General features: G+C 43.8%; 2 protein-coding genes across 4 annotated transcripts; both read left to right on the plus strand.

Moving 5' to 3' along the window:
- The first annotated feature begins 248 nt into the window (after window positions 1-248).
- Window positions 249-4889, plus strand: LOC106566109 (tubulin beta-6 chain). Its single transcript, XM_014133960.3, has 4 exons — window positions 249-395; window positions 2213-2321; window positions 2431-2541; window positions 3281-4889. The coding sequence occupies exons 1-4, from the start codon at window positions 339-341 to the stop codon at window positions 4432-4434; spliced, it is 1431 nt and encodes a 476-aa protein (XP_013989435.1). The 5' UTR covers window positions 249-338; the 3' UTR covers window positions 4435-4889.
- Window positions 4890-6176: 1287 nt separating this feature from the next.
- Window positions 6177-14329, plus strand: LOC106566111 (PRELI domain containing protein 3B). Of its 3 annotated transcripts, XR_006758098.2 has the most exons (7): window positions 6177-6355; window positions 7209-7377; window positions 10263-10352; window positions 12708-12805; window positions 13297-13367; window positions 13548-13650; window positions 13943-14123. XR_006758098.2 is itself a non-coding variant. In XM_014133961.3 (6 exons), exons 1-6 carry the CDS (start codon window positions 6324-6326, stop codon window positions 14060-14062), a joined length of 585 nt encoding a protein of 194 aa, XP_013989436.1. In that variant the 5' UTR covers window positions 6177-6323; the 3' UTR covers window positions 14063-14329. The 3 variants fall into 3 exon arrangements, 2 of the variants coding, with proteins under 2 accessions (XP_013989436.1, XP_082815615.1); XM_014133961.3 differs by lacking the exon at window positions 12708-12805 and having other exon boundaries at window positions 13943-14329; XM_082959489.1 differs by lacking the exons at window positions 13297-13367; window positions 13548-13650; window positions 13943-14123 and having other exon boundaries at window positions 12708-13259.
- The last annotated feature ends 233 nt before the right edge of the window (window positions 14330-14562 follow it).

The following is a 14562-nucleotide window of genomic DNA, read 5'->3' on the forward strand; positions in this document are numbered from 1 at the left end:
AAAACTTTTATAAAGTAAGAAATGATTACAATTTATTAAAGAGATTGTACAAAACCAGTTATATCCATTTAGGGGACCGTTTAGGCTTGAGAGCATCCCCAGAGTCAAATGCGCTGTATACATCATACTTGATCAAGCATCATACTTGTTCAGCACATCAACATTCAATCGTACTGTGTTAAATGCAAGTGAAATGAAAGTGAAAAAGATAAACCTGGTGGTTTGGGTGTCACCCTGACAGCAGTGACATCAGATGCCCTCTGCAGTATAAAACCCTGGTGAGGAGGCAGTGTCATGTCAGATGCCCTTGTGTGTTAGCAGTCTTTAGCTCGCTCATCATGCGTGAAATTGTACATCTACAGATCGGACAGTGTGGAAATCAGATAGGCTCTAAGGTAAATGTACTGTTTACTATTCAAATGAGTTAAATGTCTTTTAATTCACTGAAGAGTTGATAAATTAACTGTTTTATATTCAAAGGGGTTAAAAGTATTTTTTTATTCACTGAAGGGTTGATTAATTAACAGTTTTATATTCAAAGGGGTTACATGTATTTTTTATTCACTGAAGGGTTGATTAATTAACAGTTTTATATTCAAAGGGTTACATGTATTTTTTATTCACTGAAGGGTTGATAAATTAAATGTTGTATATTCAAATGGGTTAAATGTGTTTTTTTACTCACTGAAGGGTTGATAAATGAACTGTTTTATATTCAGATGGATTAAATGTGTTTTTTAAACACTATACATGCTTTAGCTCTATGCTTATCTTGATTCCAATCACAGTGTATATACTTCTACTGCAAATACAATATATACAAATACATATATAATGCAAATGCAGTATATATACTTACACTAGAAATAAAATATATATACTTCCACTGCAAATACAATATATATTTATATATACTTCTAATGCAAATACAGTATATATACATCAACTGCAAATACAGTATATATACTTCCACTAGAAATAGAATATATACTTCCACTGCAAATACAATATATATATATATACTTCCACTGAAAATACAATATATATACTTTATTTACATGCAATGAGACTTAGAAACTGGTACAGTAGGGTATGTTACTTGATGATAATGTTGATGCCTTTCATTTACTATTCACAGAGTAGTAAAGCACAACATACCTATACATGTAAACCAATTGGCATTCTCTTGAGTATAATATATCTATTTTTCATGTTTGAAATAGTGTATATTGAACAAGTTACTGGGTGCTGGCACGTTGCCTGCCGTGGCGGTTGTTGAGTGTGAGTGACAGGGAGTTCCCCAAGGGGCACTCTGCTCAGAGATAAGGAGGAAGTAGCAGAAGTCTGGCACATAGAAGTCTGGCACATAGAAGGCTGGCACATAGAAGGGTGGCACATTGAAGGGTGGCACATTGAAGGCTGGCACATTGAAGGGTGGCACATTGAAGGCTGGCACATTGAAGGCTGGCACATAGAAGGGTGGCACATTGAAGGCTGGCACATTGAAGGCTGGCACATAGAAGGGTGGCACATTGAAGGCTGGCACATTGAAGGCTGGCACATTGAAGGCTGGCACATTGAAGGCTGGCACATAGAAGGGTGGGACATTGAAGGGTGGGACATTGAAGGGTGGGACATTGAAAGGTGGGACATTGAAAGGTGGGACATTGAAAGGTGGGACATTGAAGGGTGGGACATTGAAAGGTGGGACATTGAAAGGTGGGACATTGAAAGGTGGGACATTGAAGGGTGGGACATTGAAAGGTGGGACATTGAAAGGTGGGACATTGAAGGGTGGGACATTGAAAGGTGGGACATTGAAAGGTGGGACATTGAAAGGTGGGACATTGAAGGGTGGGACATTGAAAGGTGGGACATTGAAGGGTGGCACATTGAAGGGTGGGAAATTTTTATTATGGCTGCTGCTGAGGACAAGCAAGAGCAACTGTATGGTGCGTTAGATTTTAGCTACAGTTCACCACTATGGACGGCTCACACTTCATCATAATGTGTGTATTGGGCATCTGTTGGGGTCTGGGGGAGTTATCATTAGGGCCTGAGTTTTTCCTGGCCTTTTGACCTGTTGAGTTTTTCCTGGTTCTGTGTTTTTCTTGGGCAGGTCACGCTCAAAATATACAACACGGATATATAGCTTTACTATGTATCAATGTCTTTGTATCTATCTATCTATCTATCTATCATGTCTTTACAGTTTTGGGAGGTGATCAGCGAGGAGCATGGAATCAGTGCTACGGGAATGTATGAGGGGGATGATCCTCTTCAGCTGGAGAGGCTCAACGTCTATTTCAACGAGGCAAATGGTAAGAAAAATGGATACATGAAGAGAGTTCTTCAGTCCACAGGACTATCAAGATATATTATCTTGGACCAAATGCAAATCATTTATGACATGTTCATTTGTTTTTCCAGGTGGTAAATATGTTCCCCGGGGCCTGCTCCTTGACCTAGAACCAGGGACCATGGACAGTGTCAGGGGTAGCCGCATCGGAGCTCTCTTCAGGCCAGATAACTTTATACATGGTGAGAGTAACCGTACATCTGATCAAAGTTATTGATGACAGAAACGGCACATCTGATCAAAGTTATTGATGACAGAAATGGTACATCTAGTCAAAGTTATTGATGACAGAAACTGTACATCTAGTCAAAGTTATTGATGACAGAAACTGTACATCTAGTCAAAGTTATTGATGACAGAAACTGTACATCTAATCAAAGTTATTGATGACAGACACTGTACATCGAATCAAAGTTATTGATGACAGAAACGGTAGATCTAATCAAAGTTATTGATGACAGAATCTGTACATCTAATCAAAGTTATTGATGATGATGGTAACTCAATAATGATACTCTTTTGACACTATTGTAATATGCATACTGTATCTTAAAGGGACATTTCACTTTTTTTACGTTTAAAGTGGCACTCCAGTCTCCTTTTCAACTCATTTAACACATGATTTACTTCACAAAAGGCACATCTCAATAGGTGGTCCAGGTCAGTATAGGTTCCTTTATTGTTCCTCAAGGGGGGAGGCCGATGACATCACGGATTCCTGTCAGACCAAGTCCTTGAATGCCCTACACCTTGAAGGTTGCAGTTGTGCATATTTTACTGTATTTATATTTGGGATATCGCTTTTCTTGGGATATCGCAGTAAATGTTCAGAAATCGCTGGAGAAGTTCTTATTTACAATGTAAGTTAGTTGCACTAACATGATGGGCACAATTCTCTTTCTGCCGGTTTCTATGGAATAGGAAACTCTGGTGCTGGGAACAACTGGGCCAAGGGCCACTATACAGAGGGAGCAGAGCTTGTGGACACCGTGATTGACAGGGTGCGTCAGGAGAGCGAAGGATGCGACTGCCTTCAGGGCTTCCAGTTTGTCCACTCCCTAGGTGGCGGGACGGGGTCCGGCATGGGCACCCTCATCATCAACAAGATCCGCGAGGAGTACCCCGATCGCATCATGACCAGCTTCAGTGTCCTGCCCTCGCCCAAGGTGTCAGACGTCGTGGTGGAGCCCTACAATGCCACGCTGTCCATCCACCAGCTCCTAGAGAACACGGATGAGACCTTCTGCATTGACAACGAGGCTCTCTATGACATCTGCTTCCGGACGTTGAAGCTCACCAACCCGACCTACGGTGACCTGAACCACCTGGTGTGCATGACCATGAGCGGGGTCACGACCTCCCTGAGGTTCCCAGGTCAGCTCAACGCCGATCTGAGGAAGTTAGCTGTCAACATGGTGCCCTTTCCCCGCCTCCACTTCTTCATGTCGGGCTTTGCACCTCTCACAGCTCGCGGCAGCCAGAAGTACCGCACCCTCTCCGTGCCCGAGCTCACCCAGCAGATGTTTGATGCCCGTAATATGATGACCGCCTGCGATCCCCGAAGAGGACGCTATCTGACCGTGGCTGGGATGTTCCGTGGCAAGATGTCCACCAAGGAAGTGGACGAGCAGATGCTGATGATGCAACAGAGGAACAGCAACTACTTTGTGGACTGGATCCCTCACAACTGTAAAGTATCCGTATGTGACATCCCACCTCGGGGGCTCACAATGGCCTCCACCTTCATTGGCAACAACACGGCCATTCAGGAGATCTTCCGTCGTGTAGGAGACCAGTTCTCGCTCATGTTCAGGCGCAAGGCCTTCTTGCACTGGTACACTGGCGAGGGCATGGACGAGATGGAGTTCACAGAGGCAGAGAACAATCTGAATGACTTGGTGTCCGAGTACCAGCAGTACCAGGATGCCACGGCTGACGAGGAGGGTTGGGGCCCCGAGGAGGTGGCTGGGGAAGAGTCGGCTTCACCAGCTGCAACGAGAGTTCAGAGTACGGAAGCTACGACGATGGAGACTGTGACAGAGACTATTGAAACCATTGAGACTATAGCTGAGTAGATGATAACAAGGGCCAAGGGTTTTTCCAGGTCAGGTCATGAGGTCAGGAAAAACTTCTGGCCCTACTCTAGTATTTGCTTCATAGTGTCCAAAGGAGATATCAGCACAATTGCCTGTTTAATAAAATGTACAGTGTGGTAATAGAGAGCTGTAATGTAGTGTCAATTGTCTGCATTTGTATACTGATGTAGGCCTATTTTATGTTTTTTATGAAACTGAATAGACCAGGAAAGAATCTGTCTTACAAATATAGGTAACATATTCTGTCAATGTTATAATGTAGACTAACAGATTTCCCAAACTTGATTGAGATCCTATGCAAATTAAAAAAGCTGTATTTAAAAGGGGAGTATAATGTTCTATTTGTTAATTATTTTGTGCCTCAGCAATTTTAGCAATGTATTCAGTGTGATATTGTGAACCATTTGTATTATTAAAATTCTCTATTATAACAATAGTTCTCTGTGTGATTATTTTGTGTGGTTCTTCCAAGTTCAAACATTATTGTCAATGAACAATGTCATAGGCCTGGTTTTAATGCCCAATAACACTCCAACAACATGCAGTAGCTACAACTCAGTCAGTGGGTACAGTTGACACATCATTCCCTCCCACTCCTCCCATCTGACAGAGAGAGATAACTTGTGACTGTCTCTGTCCAGTTTGATAAGACCATTCGACATGGCAGCGGAATTCCCCCTTTTGTAAGGTCATAATATACTCAGATCAGGCTGAAAGACCCATGAACTGTGCCACCTGAAGACAGAGACTAATCTATGGACTAAAGGCCATGTAGCCTCAGTGGAGGCTGCTGAGGGGAGGACGGCTCATAATAATGGCTGGAATGGAGCAAATGGAATGGCACCATACACATGGAAACCATGGGTTTGACGTATTTGTTACCATTCCAACTATTCCGCTCCAGCCATTACCACGAGCCCGTCCTCCCCAGTTAAGGTGCCACCAACCTCCTGTGGTGGGAATGTAGGTTAGAAGGAAATGATATAATCCATACCAGAGGATAATGACCTAGCAGTCAGTCATCTCTGCAGTAGCTCTATACTCAGAGGAGATGTTTAACCAATCAAAAGGTTGGGCAATGACCACATCCAAGACCATGTTTATTCAGGATCCAGGTTGAACCCCCACTGCATGATGAGTTATGTAACCTCACTGAAGGGGATAAATGTAAACATTGTCCAGTTGTTTTTACTATACTGTGATCCTATGTGGAAAGTGGAATAGTCTAGAGGACGTGTCAAACACATCCCACGGTGGGCCGAGTGTCTGCCGTGTTTTCGCTGCTCCCTTGTACCTTGATCAGTGAATTAAGGTCACTAATGAGTAAATAACTCCACTCACTGGTTGTCTAGATCTTAACTGAAAGGAAAAACCAAAAACCTGCACACACTAGGTCCTCCATGGAAGGAGTTTGACACCCCTGAGCTAGAGGATAGAGATCCTATTTAGGAGAGAAAGCAAATCATTGTTGAAAAACATTACTATTAATATGTGTTTTATTTATTCAATGAATAAAAATGGATTCAACAGTAAATCTTCCTCATAGGTAGTTATTCAAATTCGCATTTGATATAACAAACATACACACGGCAACATGCCAAAAACTTGTGCCTGCCAGAAGAACGTCCTGTCCAGTAGTAGGCGCGTGCGTTTTTTCCTCCCACTTCGTCTCTGCGTCGTCGACCGCTGTCAATCAACGCCGGGGAATGCGGCGGAAGTGCGCAACACAAACACATGTCCCATGACTGCGCGTCGTAGGTGGTGGAGGAGGGGTTTGCGCTGGGTCTTTTCTGAACGTGAGCGGTTTTCCTAACAGTGTGACTGCAATCACCGGCTGATTCACTCCTAAGCTCCCCATCTCAACCACCATGAAGATCTGGACGTCGGAACACATTTTCAAGTGAGTAGGCAGGTTTCTATCTATTCATTGATTTGTTCCTGTTGTTTCGCTTAGTATCGGTTTTGTCTTGAATTAACTGACTGAAGAATTAAACTTCACGATTTGTAACTTGGATCCCATGTGGATTTGAGTTTAGTCAGCAAACGTTAGCTAGCTAGTTATTGTAGTTTTATTTTTCTTTCAATGACTGTGAGAATCCTGACCCTGGTAGATTTGTATAAATTGAACAGCATCTGAATATTGTAAATCAACAGCTTCTAGCGGTCAGTGTCAGGTTGCAGCCAATTGCGTAACCAGTTAGCTCGTCGTAGTAGCGACCGCAACCTTTCCCCTGGTCCTTGACGCGCCTCCGAGATGCGCCACACCGCAACCACATGACTCCGTCTCCTCAATGACAACCTAGATTCATCATCGAGAGAGAATTAATCCGTGGATACATTTAGGCTATTTACAAGTCAAATCACCAGTATTTTTTTTATTTTTTTTAAAGGTTGACACTCAGCTACTATGTACACAGAGCTGAATTAAATCAGTGAGGTTTTAGACTTCCATATCTGTTCTCAGAGCATGTCGCCCTGTCCTGCTCACCGAATAGAGGAATAATAATCAACTCGTGTAGGCTGTGGAACATAAATAGATGACAATGTTCATAGTTCTTAAACGGCACCTGTTTCATCCACACAAGTGTATAAATAAATATACATATTGTCATGAATTGCACTTGTGATTTCAACATCAATGTCAATGTTTTGTGTTTTATTATCCATGTATTTCAGTGTCTGACTGCCATGTGGATATCAGTAAAAACGTGTGTAATAACTTGAATGCTGATAAACTCTTTCTCCCTCCACAGCCATCCCTGGGAGACAGTCACTAAGGCTGCCATGCAGAAGTACCCCAATCCCATGAACCCCAGTGTGTTTGGGGTGGATGTGTTGGACCGTAGTGTGGACACACGGGGACGCCTGCACAGCAACAGACTGCTGAGCGCTGAGTGGGGTCTGCCCTCCATCGTCAAGTCGGTAAGTGTGTTTTGTTATTTTTTTAATAGAAATTAAAAAACGTAGGATCTGTCATTCATTCTGATCTATCACAGTAGATTCTACTTTAGCAACATAATAGTAAGCAGTCTAAGTGTCATACTAGCCTTTTCGTTCAGTGTTGGGCATTTTCTCTGCAATAGCCCTAGAAATAGAAAATGAAATGTTTATCGCGCAAATACGTCAAGCTTCATAAAATGAAAGTACAGCAAGACAGTATATTTTGACTGGGCAACAAACCTGCTGTTTCAAACCTTTCAACTGCTGAAAAACATGTGGGGTGTCATGGGTAGAGAGTCCTCCTGGTAGACTGCTCCTGGTAGACTCCTCCTGGTAGACTCCTCCTGGTAGACTCCTCCTGGTAGACTGCTCCTGGTAGACTGCTCCTGGTAGACTGCTCCTGGTAGACTGCACTTGGTAGACTGCACTTGGTAGACTGCTCCTGGTAGACTGCTCTTGGTAGACTGCTCTTGGTAGACTGCTCCTGGTAGACTGCTCTTGGTAGACTGCTCCTGGTAGCCCCGGCTTCAGTGTTACTCGAGTTCATAGCCCAGCTTCACAGCCATATATCTGTTAGACATTCTCACACACTCTGCGTCAGGCCAGGCAATGCATCTTCCATTATGCAGTAGTTGACCTTGGCCCCCAATACTCCCAGCCGTAGGGTGCTATTCCTGGACATGGGGGAGTAGGGGGGGGGTAAGAGTAGCAGGCTCGCTGCCCACCGCTACCCGTGGCACGAGACTGCATTGCTCTATGTGTGGCACATGCTGTCCTGAACAAGCTGGTGCCATTCCTGTTCCTCGTATCCTGTCCTGGCAGTACAGAGCTACCCCTATAAAACATAATCCTGTCTGCTCAGTACAGAACTGTCCCTATAAAACACAACCCTCTTATCAGTGATGTAACAGGCAGACCTCTACCTATGCTGCCAGGGGCCTGCTGTAACAGGTGGAGGGGGGGGCCTACTCAGGGCTGCTTTAAATGGTTTCCAGTCTCATCACCATGTTCTTGTCTGGTGTAGCTATTAAACACTGTCCGTAATTAGTTTGCTCTTTGCTGCATATGCAAATTGCCACAAGATTACAGTTACGACTATTATATGACTACGAAGGCATTGTAAAAGATTAGGTGATTCATTTAATCTTGATTTATTGACCAGGTAGACTAACTTCAGTTTTAAAATGACAGTTCATACACATCTTATTCTTCAGGTTTTTTTTGCAAATATTCCTATTATTTTTCCTTTGAAATGAGGTCATCTCCAGAGCTCTGATCTGACCCATAGTATAGTACTATGGAAGCATTAACCACTGTGCTCCTCCCTTGCCTGGTCCTTTAATCTTAGCCCCTAGAAACTGGTGCTGTGACGAGAGACCACCCAACTCTGCCTTTTGGTTTGGATCCTGAGAGGGAAGGTCGGCAGAGTCCTTTGACAGTCTTGCTCCTCCACCGGCCAAATCATTGACAGGACACTGTCTCCTTTAATTCAAAAAGCCTCTCATAGTAGGAGTGCTGATCCAGTATCAGGTTTCCCATGTCCATATACATCAATCAATCACATGTATTTATAAAGCCCTTCTTACATCAGCTGATATCTCAGTGTCCTGTACAGAAACCCAGCCTAAAACCCCAAACAGCAAGCAATGCAGGTGTAGAAGCACGGTGGCTAGGAAAAACTCCCTAGAAAGGACAAAACCTAGGAAGAAACCTAGAGGAACCAGTTTATGAGGGGTGGCCAGTCCTCTTCAGGCTGTGCCGGGTGGAGATTATAACAGAACATGGCCAAGATGTTCAACTGTTCCTAGATGACCAGCAGGGTCAAATAATAATAATCACAGTAGTTGTCGAGGGTGCAACAGGTCAGCACCTCAGGAGTAAATGTCAGTTGGCTTTTCATAGCCGATCATTCAGAGTATCTCTACCGCTCCTGCTGTCTCTAGAAAGTTGAAAACAGCAGGTCTGGGACAGGTAGCACGTCCGGTGAACAGGTCAGGGTTCCATAGCCTCAGGTAGAACAGTTGAAACTGGAGCAGCAGCATGGCCAGGTGGATTGGGGACAGCAAGGAGTCATCAGGCCAGGTAGTCCTGAGGCATGGTCCTAGGGCTCAGGTCCTCCGAGAGAGAGAATTAGAGAGAGCATACTTAAATTCACACAGGACACCGGATGGACAGGGTAAATACTCCAGATATAACAGACTGCCCCTAACCCCCCCAACACAAACTATTGCAGCATAAATACTGGAGGCTGAGACAGTAGGGGTCGGGAGACACTGTGGCCCCGTCCGATGATATCCCTGGACAGGGCCAAACAGGCAGGACATCTGATTTATTATGATCTGAAAGGTAAAAGTGCTCCTAGATCAGCACTACTACCCAGACTTTTTGTGACCACGTGCCCCAATCTACACAATTGCTATTAATATCACTGCTAAATCCTTTTTTTCTTCTTTTTTTTTTTAAAGAAGTCTAGCACATAAACCGGCCAAAATCACTCACAGGGCATTGACGTCGTCGGGGAATCTCTGAGACTGCCAATAAACTGAGACATATGACCGACCTTTAGAAAAGAACAGCATTATAAATGAATGGACCGTTGAGTGGAGGCCGAGTGTACAGTAGATTACTGAGAAACCAGATTAACCAATCTGTTAGATCCAGCACTATCTGACTTGGCCATAGATGTCCTATATACCTAGCTAGTGCACAAAGGAAACCGTCTGATACATGTGTTACTACTGGCTAGGCCGTTGAAATCAGTACAGGATGGACACTGCTCCGTCAGGACATTTGAATGACACTAAACGGGTCGGGTCTGGTGCTTTGATCATGTGGGCCTGTTCTATTCTTTTTATCTCTCATTGCAGATCATTGGCAGAACACAGACGTGCACCTACATCCAGGAACATTCTGTAGTGGATCCCGTTGAAAAGACATTCGAGCTTCAATCTTCAAATGTGAGTTCTGAAACTTTTTATGATTTCAGCATAATGTTGTATATAATACTTGTTGACACTGAGACATACACTGAGTGTAGTAAACATTAAGAACACCTGCTCTTTCCATGACAGACTGACCAGGTGAAAGCTATGATCACTTATTGATGTCACTTGTTAAATCCATTTCAATCAGTGTAGATGAAGGGGAGGAGACGGGTTTAAGAAGGATTTTTAAGCCTTGAGACATGGATTGTGTATGTGTGCCATTCAGAGGGTGAATGGGCAAGGCAAAATATATAAGTGTCTTTGAACGGGGTATGGTAGTAGATGCCAGGCGCACCGGTTTGTGTCAAGAACTGCAATGCTGCTGGGTTTTTCACGCTCAACAGTTTCCCGTATGTATCAAGAATAGTCCACCACCCAAAGGACATCCAGACAACTTGACACAACTGTGGGAAGCATTGGAGTCAACATGGGCCAGCATCCCTGTGGAACGCTTTCAACACCTTGTAGAGTCCATGTCCTGACGAATTGAGGCTGTTCTGAGGGGGGGGTGCGCGCAACTCAATATTAGGAAGATGTTCTTATTGTACACTCAGTATACATATAAAGTGGGAAACAGTATGTAAACATTATTAAAGTTAGTGTTCAGTGACTATGTACACTACTGTTCAAAAGTTTGGGGTCACTAAGAAATGTCCTTGTTTTTGAAAGAAAAGCAAAACCTTTTGTCCATTTAAAATATCAAATTGATCAGAAATACAGTGGAGACATTAATGTTGTAAATGACTATTGTAGCTGGAAACGGCAGATTGTATTTTTTATGGAATATCTACATTGGCGTACAGAGGCCCATTATCAGCAACCATCACTCCTGTGTTCCAATGGCACTTGTGTTAGCTAATCCAAGTTTATCATTTTAAAAGGTTAATTGATCATTAGAAAACCATTTTGCAATTATGTTAGCACAGCTGAAAACGGTTGTTCTGATTTAAAGAAGCAATAACAATGGCCTTCTTTAGACTAGTTGAGTATCTGGAGCATCAGCATTTGTGGGTTCGATTACAGGCTCAAAATGGCCACAAACAAAGAACTTTCTTCTGAAAGTCGTCAGTCTATTCTTGTTCTGAGTAATGAAGGCTATTCCATGCGAGAAATTGGCAAGAAACTGAAGATCTCGTACAACGCTGTACTACTCCCTTCACAGAACAGAGCAAACTGGCTAAAACAAGAATAGAAAGAGGAGTGGGAGGCCCCGGTGCACAACTGAGCAAGAGGACAAGTACATTAGACTGTCTGTTTCTCAAACTAGCCTCCTCACAAGTCGTCAACTGGTAGCTTCATTAAATAGTACCCGCAAAATACCAGTCTCAAAGTCAACAGTGAAGAGGCGACTCCAGGATGCTGGACTTATAGGCAGAGTTCCTCTGTCCAGTGTCTGTGTTATTTTGCCCATCTTAATCTTTTCTTTTTATTGGCCAGTCTGAGATATGGCAGCAGTCTAAGGTTCAGGGCAATCTACTTGGTGGAGGCTGGATAGTGGTGACTGTTTAACAGTCTGATGGCCTCAATAGAAGCTGTTTCTCACAATCTCATTCCTGGGGGGGGGGGGGGTGCGTGCGCGCGCGCATCTCAATATTCCCAAGGTGTTCTTAAAGTTTTGTACACTCAGTGTATATCTGTTTCATAGGTGGCATGTTGTAGACCTATAGCCTGGCTGTTGCATTAGAGTTTGTTACAAGACCAGACCTGTAACCATTTACAAAACATGCTGTGTTGAAGAACCTGAAACTCTGGAAGCTGTCCTGGTCTCATTTCCAATAGCAGATGAGTATGTCTGTGAACTGAGGAAGCCTGAATGCAATGAGTCAAATGGTTTAGTATTTATGGAAGGTCTACCTTGTTCTATAGTGAACAAAAATATAAGCGCAACATGCAACAATTTCTATGATTTTACTGAGTTACAGTTCATATAAGGACATTTGTCAATTGAAATAAATTCATTAGGCCCTAATCTATGGATTTCACATAACTGGGCAGGGGTGGCCCACCCACTGGGGAGCCAGGCCCACCCACTGGGGAGCCAGGCCCACCCACTGGGGAGCCAGGCCCACCCACTGGGGAGCCAGGCCACCCACTGGGGAGCCAGGCCACCCACTGGGGAGCCAGGCCCACCCACTGGGGAGCCAGGCCCACCCACTGGGGAGCCAGGCCCACCCACTGGGGAGCCAGGCCCACCCACTGGGGAGCCAGGCCCACTCACTGGGGAGCCAGGCCCACCCACTGGGGAGCCAGGCCCAGCTAATCAGAAATAGTTTTTCCCCACTAAAGGGCTTTATTACAGACAGAAATGCTGTTCTGACGATCCCGCAGGTGAAGAAGACTGATTCGGAGGTCCTTGGCTGGCGTGGTTACACGTGGTCTGCAGTTGTGAGGCCAGTTGGACGTACTGCCAAATTCTCTAAAACAAGGTTGGAGGCGGTTTATGGTAGAGAAATTAACATTCAATTCTCTGGCAACAGTTCTGGTGGACATTCCTGCAGTCAGCATGACAATTGCATGCTCCCTCAAAACATCTGTGGCATTGTGTTGTGTGACAAACTGCACATTTTAGAGTGGCCTTTTATTGTCCCCCAGCACAAGGTGCACCTGTGTAATGATCATGCTTTTTAATGAGCTTCTTGATATGCCACATCTGTCAGGTGGATGTATTATCTTGGCAAATGAGAAATGCTCTCTAACAGGGAGGTAAACAAATTTGTGCACAAAAATAAGAGAAATAAGGTTTTTGTGCATATGGAACATTTCTGGGATCTTTTATTTCAGCTCATGAAACATGGGACCAACACTTTACAATTTGCGTTTATATTTTTGTTCAGTGTAGGTCACAGTAATTTAGAGTGAATGTGTATATTACATTAAACCCTGAACATGTCTAATCTATGATTCTCTCTCTCTGCAGATCACATTCACTAACATGGTATCAGTGGATGAGAAGCTTACATACAGACCACATCCTGATGACGCAGAGAAGTAAGTACAGTCAAACCAAGTAAGGCTTTACTAACTTTGTGCCATGCTTACAGTGTATCAGGGGCTACTTGAAATGGGAGATGTCGATCTCCAATGTGACTTCCCTGGTTAAATAAAGGATAAATGCATTACATGAATGTATAATTTTTTTAGACAAATTCTCCACTCTTGTCTGTGCAGGACGATATTGACTCAAGAAGCTCTCATCTCAGTCAAAGGGGTTAGTCTGAGTAGCTACCTGGAGGGAGTTATGGCTAGCACCATGTCTGCAAACGCAGGCAAGGTACGTGATCTCTGTCTTCACCTCACCTACTCAGATGGCTGGTTAGAGGAACACTTATATTTTCATGTAGTTTGAAAAAACTCATGATGTCCATGATAGCTTGGTCTCAGATCTCTTCGTGCTGTATAGCTTACACCTATGCTCATGTTTGGCATGACAACTTCCATCGGAGCTATACGACACAACCAGATTCGGGACCAGGCTATGTCCTTTCGAAATCTGAGATCATTTATATCGTTTAACAAAAAAAAATGCAACTTGTAATTTGTCTCCTCTCCTCTTCCTCCATCAGGGTCGTGAGGCGATGGAGTGGGTGATCAGGAAGCTAAATGCAGAGATCGAAGAGCTGGCAGCCGCCGCTCGCAGCACCATAAGGACTCCCATGGCTGCTGCTATGACTTCAGAGAAATAATACCTCTATGTTCCCAGCTTCCAGCCTGGGGACATTGTTCTTCTCCTGTGTCAGAACAGACTCCACCTCCCTTTATACTGCTCTGATTCTCATCAACTGGTCTGAAGTCTAAGCCAGCCAGGAATCAGATCTCCAAGTTTGATTACAATTCAAGTACTGTATTTATGATTAATATATTGTTATTATTTAAGTACTAACTGAAATGAAGGGAACAACGGTAATTCCAATATATATTTTTGAACATTTTATAGGAGAGGACCATCTCAAATGCCGTGTCTGTTGGAGTAGAATCTAAATATGCTCAGTGCCCAAGTTTGAGACTAGAGCAGGTCATGTTATCAGCATGCACTAGTACTAAGTAATAACCTCGGGGACAGTGTCAAATATAGAGGACGGTTCAGTGAGTAACAACTTGGTTCTGCACTGATCTTGTTGGACAGTGCTAGCCTGGTGCCAGAGTTGGCAAGAGAGCACAAACAGGTCTGGGACCAGGCTAAGAC

The sequence above is a fragment of the Salmo salar genome, chromosome 12, assembly GCF_965601325.2.
Source record: "Salmo salar chromosome 12, fSalSal1, whole genome shotgun sequence".
Classification (NCBI taxonomy): domain Eukaryota; kingdom Metazoa; phylum Chordata; class Actinopteri; order Salmoniformes; family Salmonidae; genus Salmo; species Salmo salar.